At 42.6% G+C, this 26,961-nt stretch overlaps 1 protein-coding gene across 1 annotated transcript in view; it reads left to right on the top strand.

Moving 5' to 3' along the window:
• The first annotated feature begins 5,075 nt into the window (after positions 1 to 5,075).
• The window catches only part of LOC121533433 (ephrin type-B receptor 1), a 204,028-nt gene continuing 182,142 nt past the window's right edge, over positions 5,076 to 26,961 (top strand). The window contains exon 1 of the mRNA XM_041839371.2: positions 5,076 to 7,126. Within this exon, the coding sequence (XP_041695305.1) occupies positions 7,069 to 7,126 (58 nt within the window). The 5' untranslated portion in view covers positions 5,076 to 7,068. The remainder of the gene's footprint in view (positions 7,127 to 26,961) is intronic.

Raw genomic sequence — 26,961 nt, 5'->3', positions numbered from 1 at the left:
CCATTGACATGGACAAGATGGCGGAGGTGACAGAGCTCTATGACCAGTACCTGAAATATGAGCTGATTGACCATTTTGTGAGGATGACCAACAAGAGATGTATGGGGTCAGTGGCCATGAAACAGTGGCTGTGTGGGGCAGCTTTCCACCTGCGTCTCTCCTACAAGACTGCGTTCACCAGCCTGGTCAAGCTCTATACAGCCTAAGTTAGCAAAAATATCCAGGAGACACCACCAGTGCCAGGAGCCGACAGTATGCTAGGGCTCCTGGTCATTGAGCCCTACACAGAGTTCACACACAGAGTTCAACACAGTCTCTGTGAGTCCAAGGTCATTGGAGATGCTCTGCTGACTCTGATCATTGCTGCTCAGGACATTGAAGACAGCAAATACTTATTTCTGCTGTCTGAATGTGACTTTTATAAACTGATCGACCAACGGGAAGGTTTTAAATTGCAGAAAATAATATGAGAGTGAAACTACAGTTGAAGTCGGAAGTTTAATACACTTAGGTTGGAGTCAATAAAGCTCGTTTTTCAAAATGATGTCATGGCTTTAGAAGCTTCTGATAGGCTAATTGACATCATTTGAGTCAATTGGAGGTGTACCTGAAGATGTATTTCAAGGCCTACCTTCAAACTCAGTGCCTCTTTGCTTGACATCATGGGAAAATCAAAAGAAATCAGCCAAGACCTCAGAAAAATAATTGTAGATTTCCAAATGCCTGAAGGTACCACGTTCATCTATACAAACAATAGTACGCAAGTATAAACACCATGGGACCATGCAGCCGTCATACCGCTCAGGAAGGAGACGCATTCTGTCTCCTAGAGATGAACGTACTTTGGTGCGAAAAGTGCAAATCAAACCCAGAACAACAGCAAAGGACCTTGTGAAGTTGCTGGAGGAAACAGGTACAAAAGTATCTATATCCACAGTAAAACGAGTCCTATATCGACATAACCTGAAAAGCCGCTCAGCAAGGAAGAAGCCACTGCTCCAAAACCGCCATAAAAAGACAGACTACGGTTTGCAACTGCACATGGGGACAAAGATCGTACTTTTTTTGAGAAATGTCCTCTGGTCTGATGAAACAAAAATAGAACTGTTTGGCCATAATGACCATTGTTATGTTTGGAGGAAAAAGGGGATACTTGCAAGCCGAAGAACACCATCCCAACCGTGAAGCACGGGGTGGCATCATCATGCTGTGGGGGTGCTTTGCTGCAGGAGGGACTGGTGCACTTCACAAAATAGATGGCATCATGAGGAAGGAAAATTATGTGGATATATTGAAGCAACATCTCAAGACATCAGTCAGGAAGTTAAAGCTTGGTCGCAAATGGGTCTTCCAAATGGACAATGACCCCAAGAAATGCTTCCAAAGTTGTGGCAAAATGGCTTAAGGACAACAAAGTCAAGGTATTGGAGTGGCCATCACAAAGCCCTGACCTCAATCCTATAGAAAATGTGTGGGCAGAACTGAAAAAGCGTGTGCGAGCAAGGAGGCCTACAAACCTGACTCAGTTACACCAGCTCTGTCAGGAGGAATGGGCCAAAATTCACCCAACTTATTGTGGGAAGCTTGTGGAAGGCTACCCGAAACGTTTGACCCAAGTTAAACCATTTAAAGGCAATGCTACCAAATACTAATTGAGGGTATGTAAACTTCTGACCCACAGGGAATGTGATGAAAGAAATAAAAGCTGAAATAAATAATTATCTCTACTATTATTCTGACATTTCACATTCTTAAAATAAAGTGGTGATCCTAACTGACCTAAGACAGGGAATTTTTACTAGGATTAAATGTCAGGAATTGTGAAAAACTGAGTTTAAATGTATTTGGCTAAGGTGTATGTAAACTTCCGACTTCAACTGTAAGTATGTCAGTGAAATCCATGTTAGTTGTATTTTGATTTCAAACAAGTCAATGCATTACACATGGATTTTTGTAACACATGTGAACACAAACACAAGATATTGTGTCAATAATAGTCAATCATGATTGTAATTAATGTTAGCTGCAATCTGGAAAGGAATGGAGGAAAAGTTCCTTTAAAAGGTGTAGTGGTAGTCTCAAAGGTGATGGTAATATTGCATCATTTGATATGGTAATTTTTGTATTTTGGAATGGCTAGATAAAGAGTGCATTAACAAGGCACTGAGTCTGTGTCAACAACAATGCATGTACTGTTTGTGTCTGCTCTAAAGTCTGCATCAGTCAATGACCTGTTTTTTCATTGGCTGAAAGATTTGCAAACCTTTTCCATTGGATGATGATAATGATAGTTTTTTGCAAGTGGTGTCCTACATTCCGCTGTTTGGTTATTAGATGTTTGTCCTAGCTGGGACAATGTCCTTCAGACTCAGCCCATCATGTTTTTAAATACATAGGTAGTATTTGACAAAGTCTTAGGAAAGAGGAGCGTGAGACAGACACCGCAGCCCAAACATGGGTAACAAAGCTTGCAGTCCATCTTCAGAAACCATTAACTGTCTGTTTGATGTAGCCAGCCATGCAGGCATCATTCCAGACATCTCCCTGGACAGAACCCTCAACAAATTCCTATCCCTGAACTCGTCTGCTGCTCTGGAACATCAATATGCAGCCATCCAGCAGAATATGTCGGCTGAGCAACTAACATCATTTAACCAGGACCTGAGGTCTGCATTTGGAGGGAGCACCAAGGTGAGCCTGGGAGGTCTGGGGATTGTGGCGCTGGCACTGTCACTACTCTTTGAGGTCTTGGCTCACCAGATCCAAGGACAAAGGTCGTACATGGATCCCATACAGAGGATTTTTGGAGCGGATCACTCCTCAGAAATCGGCCCTATCATCAGTGAGTACATAAAGCAAGTTCCTAGTATAGCCAATGATAAGAAGAGGATGGCAGAGCTCCTGGAATATTACGACCGGAAGCTTAAACATGAGCTTGAGGACTTCTATGAGAGGTTGGTAATAGAGAGAAGCATGAACTCTGCTGGCGTGAAACAGTGGCTGAATGGGGCAGCTTTCCATATGCACATGCGGATCCATAGGTTTCGTCTAACTGCCTCACCAGAAGGTGCTGTAGATGTGCTGAGCCAGTACTATCAACTCCGTGTCCCTGGCTTGATAAAGACTTATACAGAGTTTCTACAGAGAAATATCCAGGAGACCCCCCCGTTGGCCAAATCCAACAGCATGCCAGGGCTCCTGGTCATTGAGCCCTACAGGAACGTCACACACAGAGTTCAACACCGTCCCTGTGAGTCCAAGGTCATTGGAGATGCTCTGCTGACCCGGATCATTGCTGCTCAGGACATTGAGCAGGGTAAATACTTCTTTCTGCAGACTGAAAGTGAATTTGATGATCTGATCAAGCAACGGGGAGATTTTGAGCTGAAGATATGAAAGACTGAAAGAATATTCATCTGCTTAATGCATAGTGGTAGAAATAATGATGTACAATGAGTATACAAAACATTAGGAACACCTTCCTAATATTGAGTTGCACCCCTTTTGCCCTCAGAACAGCCTCAATTCATCTGGGCATGGACAAGGTGTCAAAAGCGTTCCACAGGGATGCTGGCCAATGTTGACTCCAATGCTTCCCACAGATGTGTCAAGTTGGCTTAATGACCTTTGGGTGGTGGACCATTCTTGATACATACAGGAAACTGTTGAGGGTGAAAAACCCAGCAACATTGCAGTTCTTGTCACACTCAAACCGGTGCGCCTGGCACCTACTACCACACCCTGTTCAAATGCACTTCAATCTTTTGTCTTGCCCATTCACCCTCTGAATGGCACACACACAATCCATGTCTCAATTGTCTCAAGGCTTAAAAATCATTATTTAACCTGTCTCCTCCCCTTCATCTACACTGATTGAAGTGGATTTAACAGGTGACATCAATAAGGGATCATAGCTTTCACCTGGTCAGTCTGTCATAGAAAGAGCAGCTGTTCCTAATGTTTTGTGCACTCAGTGTATACGCTTATAGTTGGCTTATGGCCTGTAATTAATGTATACTCATGTTATAAACATAAAGGATAATTTAATTACCAAAGAATAAAGTAACATAAACATTTAGATAAACCAGCATTCATAACGTTCTCTAGTGATAAAAAAATTAATAACAGAATAGAGCTAAGCACAGGCAAAATCCTAGAGGAAAATCTGAATTCACCTTTCAGCAGGACAATAACCTAAAACACAAGGCCAAATCTACACTGGAGTTGCTTATCAAGAAGACAGTGAATGTTCCTGAGTGGTCGAGTTACCGTTTTGACTTACATCTGCTTGAAATTTATGGCAAGACTTGAAAATGGTTGTCTAGCAATGATCAACAACCAATTTGAAAGAATTTTGAAAAGAATAATTTGCAAATATTGTACTATCCAGGTGTGCAAAGCTCTTAGAGACTCACAGCTGTAATCGCTGCCAAAGGTGATTATAACATATATTGACTCAGATATTTCTCTATTTAATTGTCAATACATTTGCAAACATTTCTACAAACATGTTTTCACTTTGTCATTATGGGGTATTGTGTGTAGATGGGTGAGAAAAATAAATCAATTTAATCGATTTTAAATTCAGGCTGTAACACAACAAAATGTGGAAAAAGTCAAGGGGAATTAATACTTTCTGAAGGCACTGTACAGAGCTTCTGTCCCTGTGCCTCCTTTATCCTTGGTTAACCACATTGGTTAGCTCCTGCTCAGCCCAGTCAAAGCTCTTCTCTGTCCTGGCACCCCAATGATGTAACCAGCTTCCCCCTGAGGTAGGGTTTCAGATGTTTTCAGAAGATGGGCAGGGACTCTCCCATCTTCTGAAAACATCTGAAACCCTACCTCTTCAAATAGTATCTTAAATAATCCCACAGCACCCCCTCATAAATTGCCTTTTGTGAAATTACACTCACACTTGACCCCCCCCCCCTCTTCTTGCACTGACTTTGCTGATAGCTACTTTGTTGAGAAAAAATGTACTTACTATGACTGAGATATGTGGTTGTCCCACCTAACTATCTTAAGATGAACGCACTAATTGAAAGTCGCTCTGGGTAAGAGCGTCTGCTAAATAACTAAAATGTAAGTGTAAATGTTGGGCTGACAGCTATATAAAGTGTGTGTGTGTGCGTGTACAGGGGTGTGGTAAGTACATGCATGTGTATTTCTGTTTAGGGGGTGCATCCCTGTGTGTTTACATGTAGCTTTGTTTAGGACTGGGTGTATAAATGTTTTTCATTTCTGCCATCCAAAGATGTCTGCGCGGCAGGTCAGCCAGCTCCAGAGAGTCGGCACAGGGCTGTAATTGAAAGTAGAGCAGGTGAGCGGAGCTGCTGTATTGATGAGTGTATCAGGCTCCGTCAGCAGGCCCTGTGTCCACCACGCGTCCCTGGGGAGGGGAGGATGAGCTGTGAGTCTGCCATCTGTTGGAGCAGGCGCCTCACTATGGGGAGGCAGGGAGGCATGGGGTGGGTGGTGCAGGCAGTCTGCAAATATATAAATGTACATGTATTAGCTGCAGATCTGGCCACCAATTAAGGTAGAAATGTAATGGGAGCATGTGTGAGGAGTGCTAATGAAGACAAGTGGGCAAACTAATATAGCAACACGTGTGTGTGTGAGAGAGACAGATCTAGAGTGTGTGTGGAGGGGAGAGGGGGAGGGTTTCGCTACCTAGTGCCAGTAGTACAGCTCTTCAGTGCCACACAGTGGGGTGTGAGGGGGCAGAGCAGCGACTGTTGGCACACACCCTGCCTATATTATTGTGTCCTGTCTGTCTGGGGCCTTCTTGGGCTGCTGAGTCTCAGGCTCTTGACTTCTCCACCCTCATTTAGGCAGACCGTAATATTAGTATTTCATTAGTGAGGGTAGCAAAGTTATTGTATATTCCATGTAATGGGAGATATCATTTTGTACATAAGATGTACATGGGAACTAAGTGGAGCCACAATTGAATATAAAATTGTGAATACACATTATGTAAACATTAAATGCAACACTAGTAGCCTATGCATTTAGACACAATTTCTTCATACTACCCAAATTACTATTACAACATCTGAAATGTACTACATTTTACCAAAAACATATTACCATATTAATTTAATTTGATTCTAGAACACAGCAGCAAGTACAGTGAATGAAGTGCAACACAATGAATATTCATACTGACAACAAACGACTTTCAAGGTGTTAGTATAGAGGACATCAATCCAAACCATTTCATAGGCTTACAGTGTGTCACTTCAATGCACATGTTTAAAATTCTTATGCAGTGCCATGATGACACAGTAATGGTCTCAGTTGTTGGAATAGACTGTTAAATCTGCCATAGGCTCCTGCAGAACATAAACCATTCATAAATCTACGAGTCTACTTAATCAACTAGGTGGTCTATCATAAATGATGGCAGATATACGTTTTTTGATTCTTTCGTTGACCTGCATGTGATGGGTTTAATTCCCAGCAAATAGAGATATTACAGGTGACAATTCAGTATATCACCATGGGATATGGAAATAGCTTTCGTGACTATGTATAGCCATAAAACACCATGGACTGCTTATATTTATGGAATAGCGTGAGAAATAAATGGTAAAATGCAATCACATTATTGCCGTAGTGAAATGCATCTGATAAGAAACCCCTATCAGGTGAAGCTGTGCATGCAGTGCTTTATCTGGACCACTAGTCGTTGCTCTTTCCCTGCAGCAGAGCGGATGGCAAAGCAGGGGGCTTTTCAGTAGTTTAAAAATGTTGGTAGGATTCTGAGCGGGTGCTCTGTTGCGATTGGTTTGAGATCCGCTTTCCGTGATTGGCCACGAGGTGTTAAAGGGGAGTGAGAAGTGCTGTTGAGGGAAGGGGGGCCAAGGTCTATCTCTCATCCCGATTCACTTATCACGTCCATGCCTCATCCTCCAAGTAACCTACTAGGTTTTCAAACATTGCGTACAGTACGGTTTGAAATGTGATTCAACATACGCACTGCTGGAATACTATTCTGTGGCAGCTGAAGGATTTGTGTTTACACCTTTTTAAAAGGCAGAGGAAAGGCAGACCACCTTTGCCATGCCAGTGGATTTGTTAGCGATTTTATGCGTGATTACTACGGTTTACGCAGTGGAAGGTAAATTATTTGAGTTTCTCTCTTTTTAGCTGTGATATTCTATTGCTATGTCTGCTCATTTTAACGCAATGTGGTGCATTAACATTGTTATTGTAAGCGCATGGATGTATTCGTTTCTAAAGGTATGGAAAGCTATTAGGATCTTGGATGGGAACTTTGGAACTGGTTCCGTGGCCCCTCTGATTGATTCAGGCAGAGGTACCCAGGGTCGAGGGTGGGTGTACCACTGCTACTAGACGATGGTGGATGTGTAGTTTTGGGTCACGTATTCCCATCAATCATATACCTTCAATAATTAGACTACAAGATGAGCACTGAATCAATGTATTATTGATTCATATTATAGATCGTCGTTGCTTTATGACGCGTTCATGTCATGTAGAAACTTGGGACCTCCGAGTTAAAAGGAACTTAAGTTATTTGTGTAGAGCTTCCTAATAATAATAATAATAATATGCCATTTAGCAGACGCTTTTATCCAAAGCGACTTACAGTCATGCGTGCATACATTTTTGTGTATGGGTGGTCCCGGGGATCGAACCCACTACCTTGGCGTTACAAGCGCCGTGCTCTACCAGCTGAGCTACAGAGGACCACTTCCTATTGGTTGATTCTGATACCTCTCAAGTGGGGGGAACTCGGAGCCGACTCTTTCGCCTAGGTTAGCAAGTCCGACATTTCTGAGATTCCGACATGACCTAAACGCTGCATTAGGTTAATTGCTTAAATTAATAGATATTCCACTGGACAATTAAATGCTAATTCAACTACACATAGGCCTAGTGCCCCAATTATTTACACCAATATTATTTGATAGGACATTACCTCCCAAAAATATAGGCTAGTGGAGATGAGGGGAGCCTGCGACACCCAGTCTCCGGCACCCTGGTGTATACAGTCAGTCAGTGCGCCACATAATATTTATTTCAGGTCATGTTTTAGATATCAGGTGACAGACAATGAACCTATACTAATTTATTTTTCCATATCCTCCTAAACCTCCATAAATTATGACTTAATTGAATCTCTTTTTACTTGATGTGAAGCTGTCCATCTCTCTCCTAAATGTTGTCTATTCGAAATAATATGAGAGAAGTTCTGTATGGAGGTTTGTTCCTCTCATGTCCATTATTCTCTCCGGTTTTAAACAAAATAATTGAAAGGTGGATTTTGTCTGTATGGATCTTTTTGAATAGGCTACTCGGACAGAATCCACAGGTTGACTGGTCTCACGAGGTGTATTGATATCATATACCCAGACGCGCTGCATAACGCGTCCTCTGCTGTGGATGCGGTGAATAGACTAGCCAAAGTGCGTCAGTGGTGCGCCCAATGACAGTCCGTTAATCAAATGCCCTTGTTTCATGTTTTCTTACTGAGGTTTCTTCTCATGATGAGAAAAAAAAACCCTGTATCAAATATTTAATATTTGATTTGACCAGCTTGTTGGTGATGATAAGATACAATATTTCAGGGCAGGTACCAAGGTTTTGGAAAGGCAAAATGGTTACCTATTAAACCTGTACTTGGTATTATAATAATAATAATAATACATGGTATTTAAAGCGCCTTTCAAGAAACCCAAGGACAGTGTACAGCAAAAGAGTAAAAAACAAAACAAGGATAAAACAATACAAATAAATAAAGCTACAAACCCCCATAGTATGTGGACTAGGGTAGACTGGTCATTTAGTGAGGACCTGGCTAATCAAATCAAATTTTATTCGCCACATGCTTCGTAAACAACAGGTGTAGACCAACAGTGAAATGTTTACTTATGGGCCCTTCCCAACAATGCAGAGAGAAAGAAAATAGATAAATAATAGAAAAGTAAAACACGTAATAATAAAAGTAATAATAAATACACAATGTGTAACGATAACTTTCCTCTATACACAGGGTACTCGTAACGAGTCGATGTGCAGGGGTACGAGGTAGTTGAGGTAAATATGTACATATAACTAGGACTAAAAGGACAGATAATAAACAGTAGCAGCAGCGTATGTGATGAGTCAAAAAAGCACTAGAAGATAAAGCAGATTGCATTGTTCATTTCACTTGTTACATTATGAATTTTACCATAGTTCCCCAGAACAGTTGAGCCAGTCACGCGTTTGTTTGTAAATAGCACCACGGGAGAAAGCGGGAGCTGGTGAGTCCATAAAGTTATATATATATCGGCGAGACTCTGCGCACATGAGGTGATGAAGTTACACTTGTATGCAATTCACTACTAAATGTTTTCCATCAGATATGTTATAATAGCTTTCTGCCAGAAGTGAAAGAGCTCTGGATGAGATATCTCAACAGTTGCCATTATTTCCCTGTTAGCGTCTTTTTCTTCTCCCCGCTGCGCCATGTACACATGCTGCTCTTCCTTCTGAAAAGCATGCATCACAACTCAATTGCACAATTTCTCTCTTTCACTTTCGATTGTAAATGTCCACACTCACCAAAAATGACATTCTGTAGATACTAGCTATGCTTGTATTTATGAGTCTTTGCAATTAGTTTGTTAGTTTCCGCTAGTTAGTATTTAGCTAACAGCGTCTATGTTATTTCACTATCAGTTTGTGCAAATTTTGTTAGCAGTCTGGTAATAGAGGCCCAATGGGATTTTCTTGCGTTTTTAGCGCCCCCCTGTGTGCTATGCCGGTAATACCATAAATCGCGTAATGAGAGAAGAACCATATGACGATTTGAAAATCTGGATACCACCCAAGCCTAGTGCTGGTGTGTTTGGACCAGTGGCAGTCGGTGCCGTTACATTTTTAAAAATGAACATGGCCTTATTTCTATTACAGCATATTGGATGACTGTCGTTCATATTCCATTCACTCAGCTCAATGTAACATCGATAGGTTTAGGCTACCACATGATACTCACATTTTCCCTGTACCCGTCATGGTTGCTACAACCTAGGCTATGAATGAAAGTTTACAATGTAGGTGCACAGGTCGAGATAATTTTGAGTAATCAAGGTGACACATTCAATACCGCCTTGCACACTCTTGCCTGCATCTAGCTGATCTAGGATGTAATCATCAGTCCAACAGTTGCAAACGAGAGTTTCTATTGAACAAATTCAGGTATGTATCCCCGTTTCGTTCCATTTAAGACATTTTTTCAACAGAATCGTCGCAATTAATACATCCCTGATCACACGCAAACAGTTCACTTTCATACCAGACACATACAAACAGCTTGTTGTATAATAATTCCTTCTAGCATTTATCTACGCGCTCTCCTCCTCTCACCTTTTCCCTTCGCTTGTAGACTTCAGTGCACAACACATCAGCTGTCTGTAACCAGGCGAACAAACCTTTCCAAGCCAAACCTTCATATCATGGCCGCTAACCGCTACACACAGTCTACATCGTTGTCATGTCATAGTCAACATAGTTAGTAGAACTAATGCGTTAGTAAACCCGCTACAGTGTAGTCAGCAGCAATCAGTTTAGCAGTTACGCTGGATGCAATAAATTAATCAAACCAAAAGCTTACCTTGACTCGGAGGAGTTCCAGTGTTGGATAGCCATAGCCAGCTAGCTAACATAGCATCCCTCTGTTTGAGCCAGGTGTTTGAGTAGGCTAAACTAGCTAGCTGAATTTGTCACTAGCTAAGAAAAAATATATACTAAGAAATATCTCTCTCTCTCTCTTACTTTTGAAATAAATAAATTAGTTTAAACGGTTCAACGATTGTCTTTCTTTGAGTCAACTGGATCCTTTCACAGCATTATAAGGCTGCGTTGAGACAATGACTTATCAATGACCCAAGCCCTGCTCAGCTAATCCCTACCATTGTGACGCGGAGTTGTCATAATGCTTCAGCAAATGTACATTACACCAGGGGCGTCGGTAGACACAATATAAGTAACCTAATTTATGTCCCTCTAACTGCCCTGAATGCCTCTGCTGATCCTACAGCTATTGTATGCCGTAATCATGTGCCTAAGAACCAGAATTATACTGTTAGCACTGAGCCGATGTGCCCTAGGAGGAAGTCCACTGTGTGCAGCTCACCCTGTACTAACATAAAGAACATTAGCACATCTACTGCTGCTAAGCTTCCCAGTAAAGCAATAAAAACAAGTAAGCATCCCAGAAGAAAAGTGCTCAAAATAGCCTACATTAACATATGTAGCTTAAGAAACAAGGTTCATGAAATCAATAATTTGCTAGTAACAGATGACGTTCATATTCTCTGAAACTCACTTAGATAATACATTTGATGATACAGTGGTAGCAATACAAGGTTATAACATTTACAGAAATATAGAAATGCCAATGGTGGAGGTGTTGCTGTTTTATATTCAGAACCACATTCCTGTGAAGATTAGAGTGGATCTCATGTTAAATACTGTTGAAGTAATATGGCTACAGGTTCATCTGCCTCACCTATAGCCCATTCTGGTGGGAAGCTGCTATAGACCACCAAGTGCTAACAGTCAGTATCTGGATAACGTGTGAAATGCTTGATAATGTATGTGATATCAATAGAGAGGTATACTTTCTGGGTGATTTTAAATATTGACTGGCTTTCATCAGGCTGCCCGCTCAAGAGAAAGCTTCAAACTGTAACCAGTGCCTGCAACCTAGTTCAGGTTATCAGTCAACCTGCCACGGTAGTTAGAAACAGTACAGGAATGAAATCCTCAACATGTATTGATCATATCTTTACTAATGCTGCAGAGATTTGTTTGAAAGCAGTATCCAAATCCATTGGATGTAGTGATCGCAATATAGTAGCCATATCTTGGAAAACCAAAGTTCCAAAGGCTGGGCCTAATATTGTGTATAAGAGGTCATACAATACGTTTTGTAGTGATTCCTATGTTGTTGATGTAAAGAATATATGTTGGTCCGTGGTGTGTAATGAGGAGCAAACAGACACTGCACATGACACATTTATGAAATTGCTTATTCCAGTTACTAATAAGCATGCACCCTGTAAAAACTGTTAAATCCCCGTGGATTGATGAAGAATTGAAAAATTGTATGGTTGAGAGGGATGAGGCAAAAGGAATGGCAAATAAGTCTGGCTGCACAACCGATTAGCAAACGTATTGGAAATTGAGAAATCATGTGACTAAACTGAATAAAAATAAGAATGAACTACACTATGAAACAAAGATAAATGACAAAGAATGATAGTAAAAAGCTTTGGAGCACCTTAAATGAAATTCATTGAATCAGATGGCTCATTCATTACATAACCAACTGATATTGCCAACTACTTTAATGATTTTTTCATTGGCAAGATTAGCAAACTTAGACATGACATGCCAGCAACAATTGCTGACACTACACATCCAAGTATATCTGACCAAACTATGAGTATATCTGACCAAAAGTGAGTGTGGAAGAGGTGAAAAAATTATTGTTGTCTATCAACAATGACAAGCCACCGGGGTCTGACAACTTGGATGGAAAATTACTGTGGATAATAGCGGATGATATTGCCACTCCTATTTGCCATATTTTCAATTTAAGCCTACTAGAATGTGTGTGCCCCCAGGCAAAGAGGGAAGCAAAAATCATTCCGCTATCTTAGAATAGTAAAGCCCCCTTTACCAACCCTTAGTAAACTATTGTAAAAAATGATGTTTTACCAGATACAATGCTATTTTACAGTAAACCAATTGACAACAAACTTTCAGCATGCTTATAGAGGACATTCAAGAAGCACAGCACTTACACAAATGACTGATGATTGGCTGAGAGAAATTGATGATACAAATATTGTGGGGGCTGTTTTGTTAGACTTCAGTGCGGCTTTTGACATTATCGATCATAGTCTGCTGCTGGAAAAACGTATGTGTTATGGTTTTACTCCCCCTGCTATATTGTGGATACAGAGTTACCTGTCTAACAGAACACAGAGGGTGTTCTTTAATGGAAGCCGCTCCAACATAATCCAGGTAGAATCAGAAATTCCCCAGGGTAGCTGTCTAGGCCCATTACTTTTTTCAATCTTTACTAATGACATGCCACTGGCTTTGAGTAAAGCCAGAGTGTCTATGTATGCGGATGACTCAACACTATACATGTCAGATACTACAGCGACTGAAATGACTGCAACACTTAACAAAGAGTTGCAGTTAGTTTCAGAGTGGGTGGCAAGGAATAAGTTAGTCCTAAATATTTCTAAAACTAAAACCATTGTATTTGGGACAAATCATTCACTAAACCCTAAACCCCAACTAAATCTTGTAATAAATAATGTGGAAATTGAGCAAGTTGAGGTGACTAAACTGCTTGGAGTAACCCTGGATTGTAGATTGTCATGGTCAAAACATATTGATACAACAGTAGCTAAGATGGGGAGAAGTATGTCCATAATAAAACGCTGCTCTACCTTCTTAACAGCACTATCAACAAGGTAGGGCCTACAGGCCCTAGTTTTGTCGCACCTGGACTACTGTTCAGTCGTGTGGTCAGGTGCCACAAAAAAGGACTTAGGAAAATTGCAATTGGCTCAGAACAGGGCAGCACGGCTGTCCCTTGGCTGTACACAGAGAGCTAATATTAATAATATGCATGTCAATCTCTCCTGGCTCAAAGTGGAGAGATTGACTTCATCACTACTTGTATTTATGAGAGGTATTGACATGTTGAATGCTCCGAGCTGTCTGTTTGAACTACTGGCGCACAGCTTGGACACCCATGTATACCCCACAAGACATGCCACCAGAGGTCTCTTCACAGTCCCCAAGTCCAGAACAGACTATGGGAGGCGCATAGTACTACATAGAGCCATGACTACATGGAACTCTATTCCACATCAAGTAACTGATGCAAGTAGTAAAATTAGATTTAAAAAACAGATTAAAAAAACACCTTATGGAACAGCGGGGACTGTGAAGCAACACAAACATAGGCACAGACACATGCCTACACACACACGATAACATACGCACTATACACACACATACACATGGATTTTGTACTGTAGATATGTGGTAGTGGTGGAGTAGGGGCCTGAGGGCACACAGTAAATTGTGAAATCTATGAATGTATTGTAATGTTTTAAAAATTGTATGAACTGCCTTAATTTTGCTGGACCCCAGGAAGAGTATCTGCTGCCTTGGCAGCAGCTAATGGGGATCCATAATAAATACAAATACAAAACTACTCACCACATTCTATGCACTGTAGTGCTAGCTAGCTGTAGCTTATGCTTTCAGTACTAGATTCATTCTCTGATCCTTTGATTGGGTGGAAAACATGTCAGTTCATGCTGCAAGAGCTCTGATAGGTTGGAGGACGTCTATGGAAGAGGGTGAGAACCATTAGCCTCCTAGGTTTTGTGTTAAAGTCAATGTACCCATAGGAGGACAGAAGCTAGACCATCGCGCTACCCTACAGAGTGCTGCTGAGGCTACTGTAGACCTTCATTGCAAAACAGTGTGTTTTAGTAAATTATTTGGTGACATTAATATATTTAGGATAGTTTTATCTAAAAAGGATAACTTTTTTAATGTTTCACTATTTAGATTTTTATGAAATTCACTGAGGAGGATTGTCCTCCCCTTCCTCCTCTGTGGAGCCTCCACTGGTTTGGACCATGATAGTGATGTCGACACAGAGGAGCTTGAAGCTCTCGACCTGCTCCACTACAGCCCCGTCGATGTGGAGGGGGGCGTGCTTGGCCCTCCGTATCCTGCAGTCCACGATCAGCTCCTTTGTCTTGCTCAGGTTGAGGGAGAGGTTGTTGTCCTGACACCACACTGCCAGGTCTCTGACCTCCTCCCTAAAGGCCAGCGGTTCCCAAACTAGGGGTCCCAAACTTGGGGTCGTCTGATATGAAAATAGGGTCGCGGGAGAATTTCCAAAATCCTGGAGAAAAATATACAAAAAATATATATATACTAATATTGTCTTTGTATCTCAATCATGGATAACCTTAAAAATCTAAAAAATATATATAATAATAATTTATACTATTGCTAGCAATCAAGAGGAAACTCTGACTGAACGACTCAAAAACTCCCCAGCTTATGCTCTCCAAATGGATGTTAGCTGTGAGGGCCGAGATGTCCATGCATTTACTTTTGTTCGCTATACATGTCAGGGGATGCTATTCACGAGGACATATTGTTCCTTCTCACGATTCCCGAGCTTGAAACGGCACAGGGGATGTTCAGTGTGTTGTGTGGCTATATTGACGAATAACAGATTCCATGGGATCGAATCGTGGGGTTTTGCACAGATGGGGCTCCATCTGTGGCGGGACGGCGGGCAGGCCTCTGCACTCTAGTTATGAATGTGTCTCCCTCTGCCATATGGACACATTGTATGATACACCGAGAGCAACTGGCGGCAAAGGAGCTAAGCACAGAACTCAGAGATATACTGCAGCGGGTAATTTTGATTGAAAACGACATCAAACCACATCCACTGCGCACACCTGTTCGCAAAACTATGTGGAGATATGGAATCAGAGCATGACAATGTTCTATGTCACACCGAGGCCTGGTGGTTTTCGAGGGGGAGTGTTGGAAATATTTTTCGCATGGAGAGAGGAATTGTTGTCATTCACAATGGATGTAAAAAAAAACAGACTTGGTTGACTTTGTGTAATGAAAAGAAAATGTCTCCTTGCATATGTAACAGATACATTTTGGAAACTGAACGAACTGAACGCAAGCATGCAGGGGAAATACAAAAACATTGTGACCAAATCAGTGGATTCAGAGGAAATAATTCTTATTGTAGAGAGTGTCTTTCAAAAGCGAACCATGCCCCCTTCCCTTGGCTGTGCATCAGTAAGTGTCCCACACAAGTGATGACTGCTTACCTCCAACGCTTGGAAGAGCACTTTGGGACCTACTTCCCAATCCATTTGACTGTGATCCTGGCTCAGTTGATATGCCGGTAAGTGAAATCGAACACCTACGGAGGAGTTTTGGTTCCTGACTCAAAGGGAATACCTGCCGTCTCCCTCTGGGCATTAATGCCGCGTTCAAAACAACTGGGAACTTGGAACTGGGAACTCGGAAATCTCAGACTTCTGACTTCAGTGCGTTCAAGACAACTGGGATTTATGAAGCCGGTGATTGATGTGATAAACTCCTCAATGCCATCAGATGAATCCCGGAACATATTCCAGTCTGTGCTAGCTAAACAGTCCTGTAGCTTAGCATCCGCTTCATCCATGAGCCAGCCACGATAGAGGACTGCTTAGCTCGCCTATTAGTGGCCAGGCCCTATGAATGAGTTGACCCATGTTTAGGCAGGCATTGTCAAGAAATATCCACAGCTATCCATAAACAATAATAATACTAATAATAAAAATAATATGCCATTTAGCAGATGCTTTTATCCAAAGCGACTTACAGTCATGCGTGCATACATTTTTTTTGTGTATGGGTGGTCCCGGGGATCGAACCCACTACCTTGGCGTTACAAGCGCCGTGCTCTACCAGCTGAGCTACAGAGGACCACGCTTTGGCCCATGCCAAATCAGTAAATTGCCTTGGCCTTATTAATGAGCTGGCCCATGCTTTGGCCTTGCCCAACATTGGGTATGGTGTGGCCAATCCTTCAGAAGGACTTCCTCTAACCCAGCCTCTCAGTGCCCTAATTGAAAGTAGGGTCTGTTGCAGGTAAATTGCTGCCTAATGAACTGGGCGATTAAGTCATTAAACAAGGCTCTGTTTATGGGAAACAACTTTATAGTGATGATTAGAGGCCAGAGCATTCCTCTCACAACCTTACAACAGCCGGAGTGCTGCTCTCTGCTTCACTTCATTCTCTCCTTACCATACAATTAGGTATTCATTTCTCTTCTCTCTCCCTGTCTGCTCTTCCTTCATTCTCTCTGCACAGCTAATTGTGTGAATATTTCAACTGTCCTCTGAATTCAGACCGAGACCAAAAACCCAAACATTCAAGTGCTCTGATCTAATCAGCAGTGTGTTTTAATGAGTATTCTCCTTGTCATCTTTCTTCATTTCTCTTTTCATATTTTTCTCTACTCATCCCCCCCTCCTTTTCCCTTTCATTGTATCCACATATTTCTCCCACTAACTGTCCGTTTCTATTGTCCTAATTTTCCCATTTTCTCTCATGGTCCCTCTATCACCCTGCGTTTTAATGAGCTCGCATGTAAGTTGTTCATTATTACCAAAATTATTAAATAAATTGACGATATCCCCTAGCCTGTTAATGCAGCCTCTAACTCCCAGGCCTAGCCTTATCTTGACTCTCTCTGAAAAACTCTAACCCTTCACCCAAGCCTGAGAAGATGGATAGGGGGGGGGCGAGAGGATTAGGTAGAAAAATAATTGTGGTGTCGGCTGTTGGAAAAGGGATAGAGAGGAGAGAATGAAAGAGGGAGAGAGGTAGTGAGGGATGTGGAGTATGTAAGTTACTGAGTGAATGGTAGTGGCTATGGTGGCGGTGCTAGGGTGGCATTTGGGGCCCCTCACTTCCTCCCCTAATGAAAGAGGACCCATAGGCCTGGTTGCCATTGGAAAGAGTGGGGTTAGCATAAGGGTAAATGGGCCTCATGTCCGTACAAAGAATCATTGTTATGTCTGCGTGGACCTGCTCCAGGGCCTGTTTCCTCTCTCTCTCTGCCTGTTTCCTCTCTCTCTCTCTCTCTCTCTCTCGCTCTCATATTCAATTAATATTAAACTCAATTAATATTCAATATGCTTTATTGACATGGAGGACAAGGTCAATGTTGCCAAAGCGAAGTGATACACATAAAAAATATGAAAACAATAGGAATAGTAGATATGATGCTCATGGAAAAAAATATACACTATATATACAAAAGTATGTGGACACCCCTTCAAATTAGTGGATTTAGCTATTTCAGCCACACCCGTTGCTGACAGGTGTATAACATTTATCACACAGCCATGCGATCTCCATAGACAAACATTGGCAGTAGAATGGCCTTACTGAAGAGCTCAGTGACATTCAACGTGGCACCGTCATAGGATGCCACCTTTCCAACAAGTCAGTTCGTCAAATTTCTGCCCTGCTAGAGCTACCCCGGTCAACTGTAAGTGCTGTTATTGTGAAGTGGAAACGTCCAGGAGCAACAACGGCTCAGCCGCAAAGTGGTAGGCCACACAAGCTCACAGAACAGGACTGCCGAGTGCTGAAGCACCTAGTGTGTACAAATCGTCTGTCCTCGGTTGCAACACTCACTACAGAGTTCCAAACTGCCTCTGGAAGCAATGTCCGCGGAATAACTGTTCGTCGGGAGTTTCATGAAATGGGTTTTCATGGCCGAGCAGCCGCACACAAGCCTTAGATCACAATATGCAATGCTGAGCGTCGGGTGGAGTGGTGTTAAGCTCTCCGCCATTGGACTCTGGAGCAGTGGAAACGTGTTCTCTGCAGTGATTAATCACGCTTCACCACCTGGCAGTCCGACGGATGAATCTGGGTTTGGCGGATGCCAGGAGAACGCTCCCTGCCCCAATGCATAGTGCAAACTGTAAAGTTTGGTGGGGGAGGAATAATGGTCTGGGGCTGTTTGTCATGGTTCGGGCTAGGCCCCTTAGTTCCAGTAAAGGGAAATCGTAACGCTACAGCATACAATGACATTCTAGACGATTCTGTGCTTCCAACTTTGTGGCAACAGTTTGGGAAGGCCCTTTCCTGTTTCAGCATAACAATGCCCCCTTGCACAAAGCGAGGTCCATACAGAAATGGTTTGTCGATATCGGTGTGGAAGAACTTGACTGGCCTGCGCAGAGCCCTGACCTCAACCCCATCGAACACCTTTGGGATGAATTGGAACGCCGACTGCGAGCCAGGCCTAATCGCCCAACATCAGTGGCCGACCTCACTAATGCTCTTGTGGCTGAATGGAAGCAAGTCCCCGCAGCAATTTTCAACATCTAGTGGAAAGCGTTCCCAGAAGAGTGGAGGCTGTTATAGCAGCAAAGGGGGCACCAACTCCATATTAATGCCCATGATTTTGGAATGCGATGTTTGACGAGCAGGTGTCTACATACTTTTGGTCATGTAGTGTATATAACAAATAAATATACAATTCAGAAATGTAATAATGGTCAAATTTTGGAAGATCATAATTTTTGTTTTGCTAATGCTCACGGTCAGTGCCCAGTTTTTGCAGTAGGCATCTAACACTGACAGGCTATGCTGTAACCCTTGTTCTGTTGGAGACAACAAGACCGGGTCATCTGCATAGAGAAGGAGCTTTGTTTCTTTGTTGTCTAGGAGAAGCCCAGGAGCTGTATATTGCTCCAACTGTTTTGCAAATTCATCAATATAGATATTAAACAATGTTGGGCTCAGATTTGCTGCCCTGGGTGATCCCTTGCCCCTGTCAGATTATTATTTTTTTTAAACAAATTTTAACACAACATATTTTTTCATTGTTAATAACGTCATAGGTTTTTCTCCAATTCCACTTTGGATGAGTTTCAGGAAGAGTCCTTTATGCCAGATTGAAGTAAAAAAAGCAGGCAAATATTTTACCCTTGGTGGATTGATAAACATGTTTTTTGATAAGGGTGTAGATGTAGGAGTTCAGGAGGCAAAAAAAAAAAAGGGTGTAGATGTAGAAGTTCAGGAGCAAAAAAAAAAAAAAAAGTATATATATACAGTGGGGAAAAAAAGTATTTAGTCAGCCACCAATTGTGCAAATTCTCCCACTTAAAAATATGAGAGAGGCCTGTAATTTTCATCATAGGTACACGTCAACTATGACAGAGAAAATGAGGAAAAAAAATCCAGAAAATCACATTGTAGGATTTTTAATGAATTTATTTGCAAATTATGGTGGAAAATAAGTATTTGGTCAATAACAAAAGTTTCTTAATACTTTGTTATATACCCTTTGTTGGCAATGACACAGGTCAAACGTTTTCTGTAAGTCTTCACAAGGTTTTCACACACTGTTGCTGGTATTTTGGCCCATTCCTCCATGCAGATCTCCTCTAGAGCAGTGATGTTTTGGGGCTGTCGCTGGGCAATACGGACTTTCAACTCCCGCCAAAGATTTTCTATGGGGTTGAGATCTGGAGACTGGCTAGGCCACTCCAGGACCTTGAAATGCTTCTTACGAAGCCACTCCTTCGTTGCCCGGGCGGTGTGTTTGGGATCATTGTCATGCTGAAAGACCCAGCCACGTTTCATCTTCAATGCCCTTGCTGATGGAAGGAGGTTTTCACTCAAAATCTCATGATACATGGCCCCATTCATTCTTTCCTTTACACGGATCAGTCGTCCTGGTCCCTTTGCAGAAAAACAGCCCCAAAGCATTTTTTTAATTTTTTTTTTATTTCACCTTTATTTAACCAGGTAAGCCAGTTGAGAACAGGTTCTCATTTACAACTGCGACCTGGCCAAGATAAAGCAAAGTAGTGCAATAAAAACAACACAGAGTTACATATGGGGTAAAGAAAAAAACAAAGTCAGAAAATACAACAGAAAATATATATACAGTGTGTGCAAATGTAGCAAGTTATGGAGGTAAGGCAATAAATGGGCTATAGTGCAGAATAATTACAATAGTATTAACACTGGAATGCTAGATGTGCAAGAGATTATGTGCAAATAGAGATACTGGGGTGCAAAATAGCAAATTAAATAACAATATAGGGATGAGGTAGTTGGGTGGGCTAATTTCAGATGGGCTGTGTACAGGTGCAGTGATCGGTAAGGTGCTCTGACAACTGATGCTTAAAGTTATTGGGGGAGATAAGAGTCTCCAGCTTCAGAGATTTTTGCAATTCGTTCCAGTCATTGGCAGCAGAGAACTGGAAGGAATGGCGGCCAAATGATGTTTCCACCCCCATGCTTCACAGTAGGTATGGTGTTCTTTGGATGCAACTCAGCATTCTTTGTCCTCCAAACACGACGAGTTGAGTTTTTACCAAAAAGTTATATTTTGGTTTCAACTGACATTCTCCCAATCCTCTTCTGGATCATCCAAATGCACTCTAGCAATCTTCAGACGGGCCTGGACATGTACTGGCTTAAGCAGGGGGACACGTCTGTACTGCAGGATTTGAGTCCCTGGCAGCGTAGTGTGTTACTGATGGTAGGCTTTGTTACTTTGGTCCCAGCTCTCTGCAGGTCATTCACTAGGTCCCCCCGTGTGGTTCTGGGATTTTTGCTCACCGTTCTTGTGATCATTTTGACCCCACAGGGTGAGATCTTGCGTGGAGCCCCAGATCGAGGGGAGATTATCAGTGGTCTTGTATGTCTTCCATTTCCTAATAATTGCTCCCACAGTTGATTTCTTCAAACCAAGCTGCTTACCTATTGCAGATTCAGTCTTCCCAGCCTGGTGCAGGTCTACAATTTTGTTTCTGGTGTCCTTTGACAGCTCTTTGGTCTTGGCCATAGTGGAGTTTGGAGTGTGACTGTTTGAGGTTGTGGACAGGTGTCTTTTATACTGATAACAAGTTCAAACAGGTGCCATTAATACAGGTAACGAGTGGAGGACAGAGGAGCCTCTTAAAGAAGAAGTTACAGGTCTGTGAGAGCCAGAAATCTTGCTTGTTTGTAGGTGACCAAATACTTACCATAATTTGCAAATAAATTCATTAAAAATCCTACAATGTGATTTTCTGGATTTTTTTTCCTCATTTTGTCTGTCATAGTTGACGTGTACCTATGATGAAAATTACAGGCCTCTCTCATCTTTTTAAGTGGGAGAACTTGCACAATTGGTGGCTGACTAAATACTTTTTTCCCCCACTGTATATATATATATATATAATATAATTATTGTAAAATTAACTGTGTCCATAAGGTGTAGATAGTAAGTATAGACCGGAAGTAGAGGCCTGGGCATTGTTGTTCACTAATTTACTCCAAGTAGGGAAAGGATGGCGGGGTTGAAAAGTAATAAAGGGGAGTATATATATAAAAAACATGGGGGATTGGAAGTGATGCAGACAATTACATTGATAGAAGATACAATCTATCTGCAATATTAAGCTGATCCACCCCCCAAAAAAAAAAAAAGGGTGTAGATGTGGTCAGATGTTTCGGTAGGAAGCCAATTTGACCTGCACTTTTCACCATATTCATCATTTCCAGCACCACCCCAACATCAATGTATGTGAAAATTGCGCGTTTCTATGTTTTGAAGTAAAAAAGATAGAGGAAGATAAGTGTTTCCAATGACATCATCAGTGTGCATTGTGTGATTTTAACCAATTATGACTAGGAATTGCCTCCTAATTGCCAACTAATTGTCTACTAATTGATTGATGATGTCATTGGAAATATTATCTTCCTCTATCTTTTTTACTACAAAACATAGAAATGCGCCATTTTCACACATGTTGATGTTGGGGTGGTGCTGGAGAGGATGAATATGAAAATTTGTAAACACTGTTTTTGTTGAGGAAAGTCTGTATTCTCGTATTTATTATGCTGCAGAAAACCTTCCCTAGATTATTGGTTACGCAGATACCGTGATAATTATTAGGGTCATATTTGTCTTTTGAATATGGACGTTATTATGCCTTTATTCCATATTTCTGGAAAGTATCCCACATTCAGCACCAGATTGAAGTGCTTGAGTATGGCTTTCTACAGCTTAGGCCTGTTTTTCTTCAGCATGACATTGCAGATACTGTCTGGCCCACAGGCTTTACCACACTTGAAGGCTTTGATTTTATCTTTCATCTCTGTTATTGTGATGGTTATCTAATGGGTTTTGTTGGTCTTTAATGATTGTTTGCCCATTTTTTTATTTATCAACCAATTTGGTCTGAGTCTCGGGTTAATTTCTGGCATTCTGGATTTTCAAATAGTGTTTCAAAGTAGTTTTTCCAGATGCCATTTCAAATAGGGATGTTTTTCTTATTATGTGAGGCATTACCTCTCTCTCTCTCTCTCTCTCTCTCTCTCTCTCTCTCTCTCTCTCTCTCTCTCTCTCTCTCTCTCTCTCTCTCTCTCTCTCTCTCTCTCTCTCTCTCTCTCTCTCTGTGTGTGTCATTCATTCACTCTCCTGGTAATTAAAGTCTTCAGCAGCAGCTCCTGGTGATAGGCGAAGCAGAGCTCTCTATGTGCCTCACAGCCCCCCGGCTAAAATACTAATTGGTTTTTGTTTTGATATTGTGCTTGAAGTTTGAATGTATATGATTATGGGCTTAGCTTTGTGTTTTTTAAACATTCCATTATTACATGGATTATGAGTCAATAGCCATGTTTACAAAGGGACAACGGAGGAGAGTGTTAGGCCAAAGTAGGAAGGAGAAAAGGCAGGCGCGGATTATGTAGGTAGGTAGGGTAGGTGAGTTGCTAAGTGTATTTATTCTCTCTCTCTCTCTCTCTCTCTCTCTCTCTCTCTCTCTCTCTCTCTCTCCTCTCTCTCTCTCCCTAAATACATTGGTGTTTCATAGCATCTTATTTCTGTCCTTTCCCTAGAGGCACCCTTCAAGACAGGGGCACCTCATCTCTAATGTCACGCTAATCTTGGTCCACAAGGTCATAGGTCACATGATGTCTTGCTATGTGGATGTCCATGTGACTAGTTGTGTGTATCTGCAAGTGCCATAAAACAGAAACTATGACCCATCCAGAGCACATTATACAGCAGAATTTGCTTAGCTGCTTTTCAGGACCGTTCAGGCACTGTTCTGTTCTCATATTCTATCTGTGGTGTTCTCTGTTCAGCATGCCCTTATCCCCTCTCATAGTAATGAGAGAAAAACAAGGGACAGGAGTTTTAAGGTAGAAAGCGAGTGAGGAAAAGTTTTTGACTGGCTGTCAATCTGGGCCAGCCTAGTGGGGAAGAGAGAGGGTTCAGCAACTAGTGATGCAAAGCCTGGTGTAGACCAAGTCATACGTTCTCCCTGAGAAAGAAAAGTGTATTTTTGCCGCTGCTCAGTCCAGTTGGATATACACGTATGCCTGCGTCCCAATTGTTATGTGGGCAGCTTGTCTCTCCCTTTTCTGTTTCCCTTCCTCCTTGTTTTGTCCCCTCTTTGTCTGTTGTATCTGTATGTGTGTTTGTCCCCATTATGTTGGTGCGTCTGCCGGTGTGTGTCTGGAGTGGATCGGGGGGCGTGCTCAGGATCTGCCTCTCCTGTGCAGCTGCGGGTTGTTTCCAGTGATTCCTGCCTACGCAGCTGCATCCTATTCTCTCATCAACCTGCACTTCTAATTCCTGGGCATGGCTCTCCACCGGCGCCAGATCGTTGTTCTTACTAGAGCGGTAACTTGGCTCACCAGTAGAGTTAAATTGTCTTTGTCTTCAGCCTGGCTCTTTACTCTCCTTAACCTGTCGTTTGTTTTGTCTTCAGTTCAGACATACCTCCCAACCTGCCTGCCTTCCTGCCTGCCTGCCTGCCTGCCTCAGCCTCTCCTTCCTCCGGAGCTGACTAGCCCACTCTGTTCCTTTTCTTCAGTTGTTTTTGGACTAAGACAAATTGAACTTTTATTAAAATAATTTTTGTTTCTTCCACTCCCTTAGTCGTGTTTTGTTTCTCTGAGTGCTGGGTTTAACCATAGCTTAACAGAACGATCTGGCCATGGACCCAACAGAGAAACAGCACGGGGCAAACAAAGACAGCTTCCAACAAGCTATCCAGGCTCAAGGAACGTTGCTAGGACAGCATGACCAATTGATTCGGACTCTTTTGGAAAATAATCATCAACTGCTGAACCAGGTGACTCAGTTAACAATACAAGTCTCTAAATTGTCTGTTATCAGTTCTCCATCTCTCTCTGACCCCCAGTTTGATGCACCCCAAGTGGTTTCCTCGGACATTATGCAGGCTTTGTTCCATCGGGAACCCCCTGTCACGTCACCTGAACCGTTCAATGGAGAATTGGACAAGTGCCGGGGATTTTTGCTTCAGTGTGACTTGATTTTTCGGCAGAGACCACTGTCGTTTTCTACTTAACCTCTAAGGTACATTATGTTCTGGGGCTGTTAAGAGGGAGAGCTCTGGTTTGGGCTGAGGCTGTGTGCTCAAATCAAACTTTGACTGGATTGACTTTTGCTGATTTTTCTGCTAAATTGAAGACTGTTTTTGACCATCCTGACCATGTGGGTGATTCCTCCAAGAGACTTTTTAATTTGAGGCAGGGTTCTAACAGTGTGGCTGAGTACTCTATTGAGTTCTGGACTTTGGCAGCGGACTTCAAGTGGAACAATGTGGCACTTCAAGGAGCATTTCTAAACGGTTTGAATGAAGCCATTAAGGATTAAGGAACTGGCTGCTCGTGACGAGCCACATGATTTACATTCTCTCGTTTCCCTGTCCATTAAGCTAGACAACCGGTTGCGGGAGAGGCGTCGGGAGAGAGGCGGTCGGCCACATCTAGGAGGACGAGTTCCCCAGCCTTCAACCACTCGAGTCTCGCCTCCCCGGAGCCGGCAGCTTCTTGTTCCTGATCCCATCCCGAGCACAGAGGAGGAACCAATGCAAGTGGGTCGAGCTCGACTACCTCCAGCAGAGCGGCAACGGCGCCTCCAGGCGGGTGAGTGCCTGTACTGTGGAGACGCCACACACATTCTGGCTACATGCCCTAAGCGACCAAAAGACAAGGCTCGCTCGTAACGGTGGGTCTACTTGCGAGCCCAGAGTTAGATCCTGAACCCATCATTCCCCGATTACAAGTACCTGTAACCTTACGTTTCCAGAGTCATTCCCTGCCACTCTCAGCTCTCATAGACTCAGGTGCAGAAGACAACTTTATTAGCCACCAGTTCGTTACACAAGCTCGTATCCCCGTGGAGCCACTACCTACCCCCATTCGAGTCACAGCCCTTGATGGGCGCCTCCTCGCGGAGATAACTCATCAAACCACCCCCGTTTCCCTAGTGATTTCTGGCAATCATTGTGAAAGCATTCAGTTAAGAGTTATGTCTGGCTCAGCTACCCCCTAATCCTTGGCTTCCCCTGGTTGGCTCTTCACAACCCACAAATTGATTGGACACGTCACACCATTCTCAGTTGGAGCACTAACTGCCATTCAGAGTGCCTTAGGTCAGCGGTTCCCCCCACTAAGTGTAACCCAACTCATCCCTCAGCTCCTCCCGATCTGTCATCTGTCCCCAAAGAATACCATGACTTAGCTGAGGTTTTCAGTAAGGACAAGGCTCTGTCTCTACCACCACATAGGCCTTATGATTGCCCTATTGAACTGCTTCCTGGTGCTCCCTTGCCCTCTAGTCGCTTATACAATCTGTCCCGACCGGAAAGAGAGGCAATGGAGCAGTATATTGGTGATTCTCTGGCCTCGGGCATAATCCGTCCCTCGTCGTCTCCTTTGGGTGCAGGTTTCTTTTTCGTTGAAAAGAAAGACAAGTCGTTACGCCCCTGTATCGATTTCAGAGGTTTAAACAACATAACTGTTAAAAACAAGTATCCCCTTCCACTCATCAACTCAGCTTTTGAACCTCTGCATGGCGCCACAGTTTTCTCCAAGCTCGACCTCAGGAGCGCTTATCACCTTGTCAGAATCCGAAAGGGAGATGAGTGGAAAACCGCTTTCAACACTCCACTGGGGCATTTTGAGTATTTGGTCATGCCCTTTGGGCTCTCAAACGCCCCTGCTGTATTCCAAGCCATGGTGAACAATGTTCTTAGGGATTTTTTGAACCGTTTTGTCTTTGTATACCTGGATGATATTCTTGTTTTTTCCAAGTCACCCGAGGAGCATGAGTCACACGTCCGTCAAGTCCTTCAACGGCTCTTGGAGAATAAGCTGTACGTCAAAGCAGAAAAGTGTGAGTTCCACAAACAGTCTACATCGTTCCTTGGTTTCATCATTGAGAGCGGGCAGGTGAAGGCGGACCCCGAGAAGATCCGGGCAGTGACGGAATGGCCCACACCCACCACCCGTAAGCAACTTCAACGATTTTTGGG

This window comes from Coregonus clupeaformis, chromosome 20 (genome assembly GCF_020615455.1).
Source record: "Coregonus clupeaformis isolate EN_2021a chromosome 20, ASM2061545v1, whole genome shotgun sequence".
In the NCBI taxonomy this organism is placed as follows: domain Eukaryota; kingdom Metazoa; phylum Chordata; class Actinopteri; order Salmoniformes; family Salmonidae; genus Coregonus; species Coregonus clupeaformis.
Note: the sequence above shows the minus strand (reverse complement) of the source record. Positions and strands in the feature narration are given on the sequence as shown.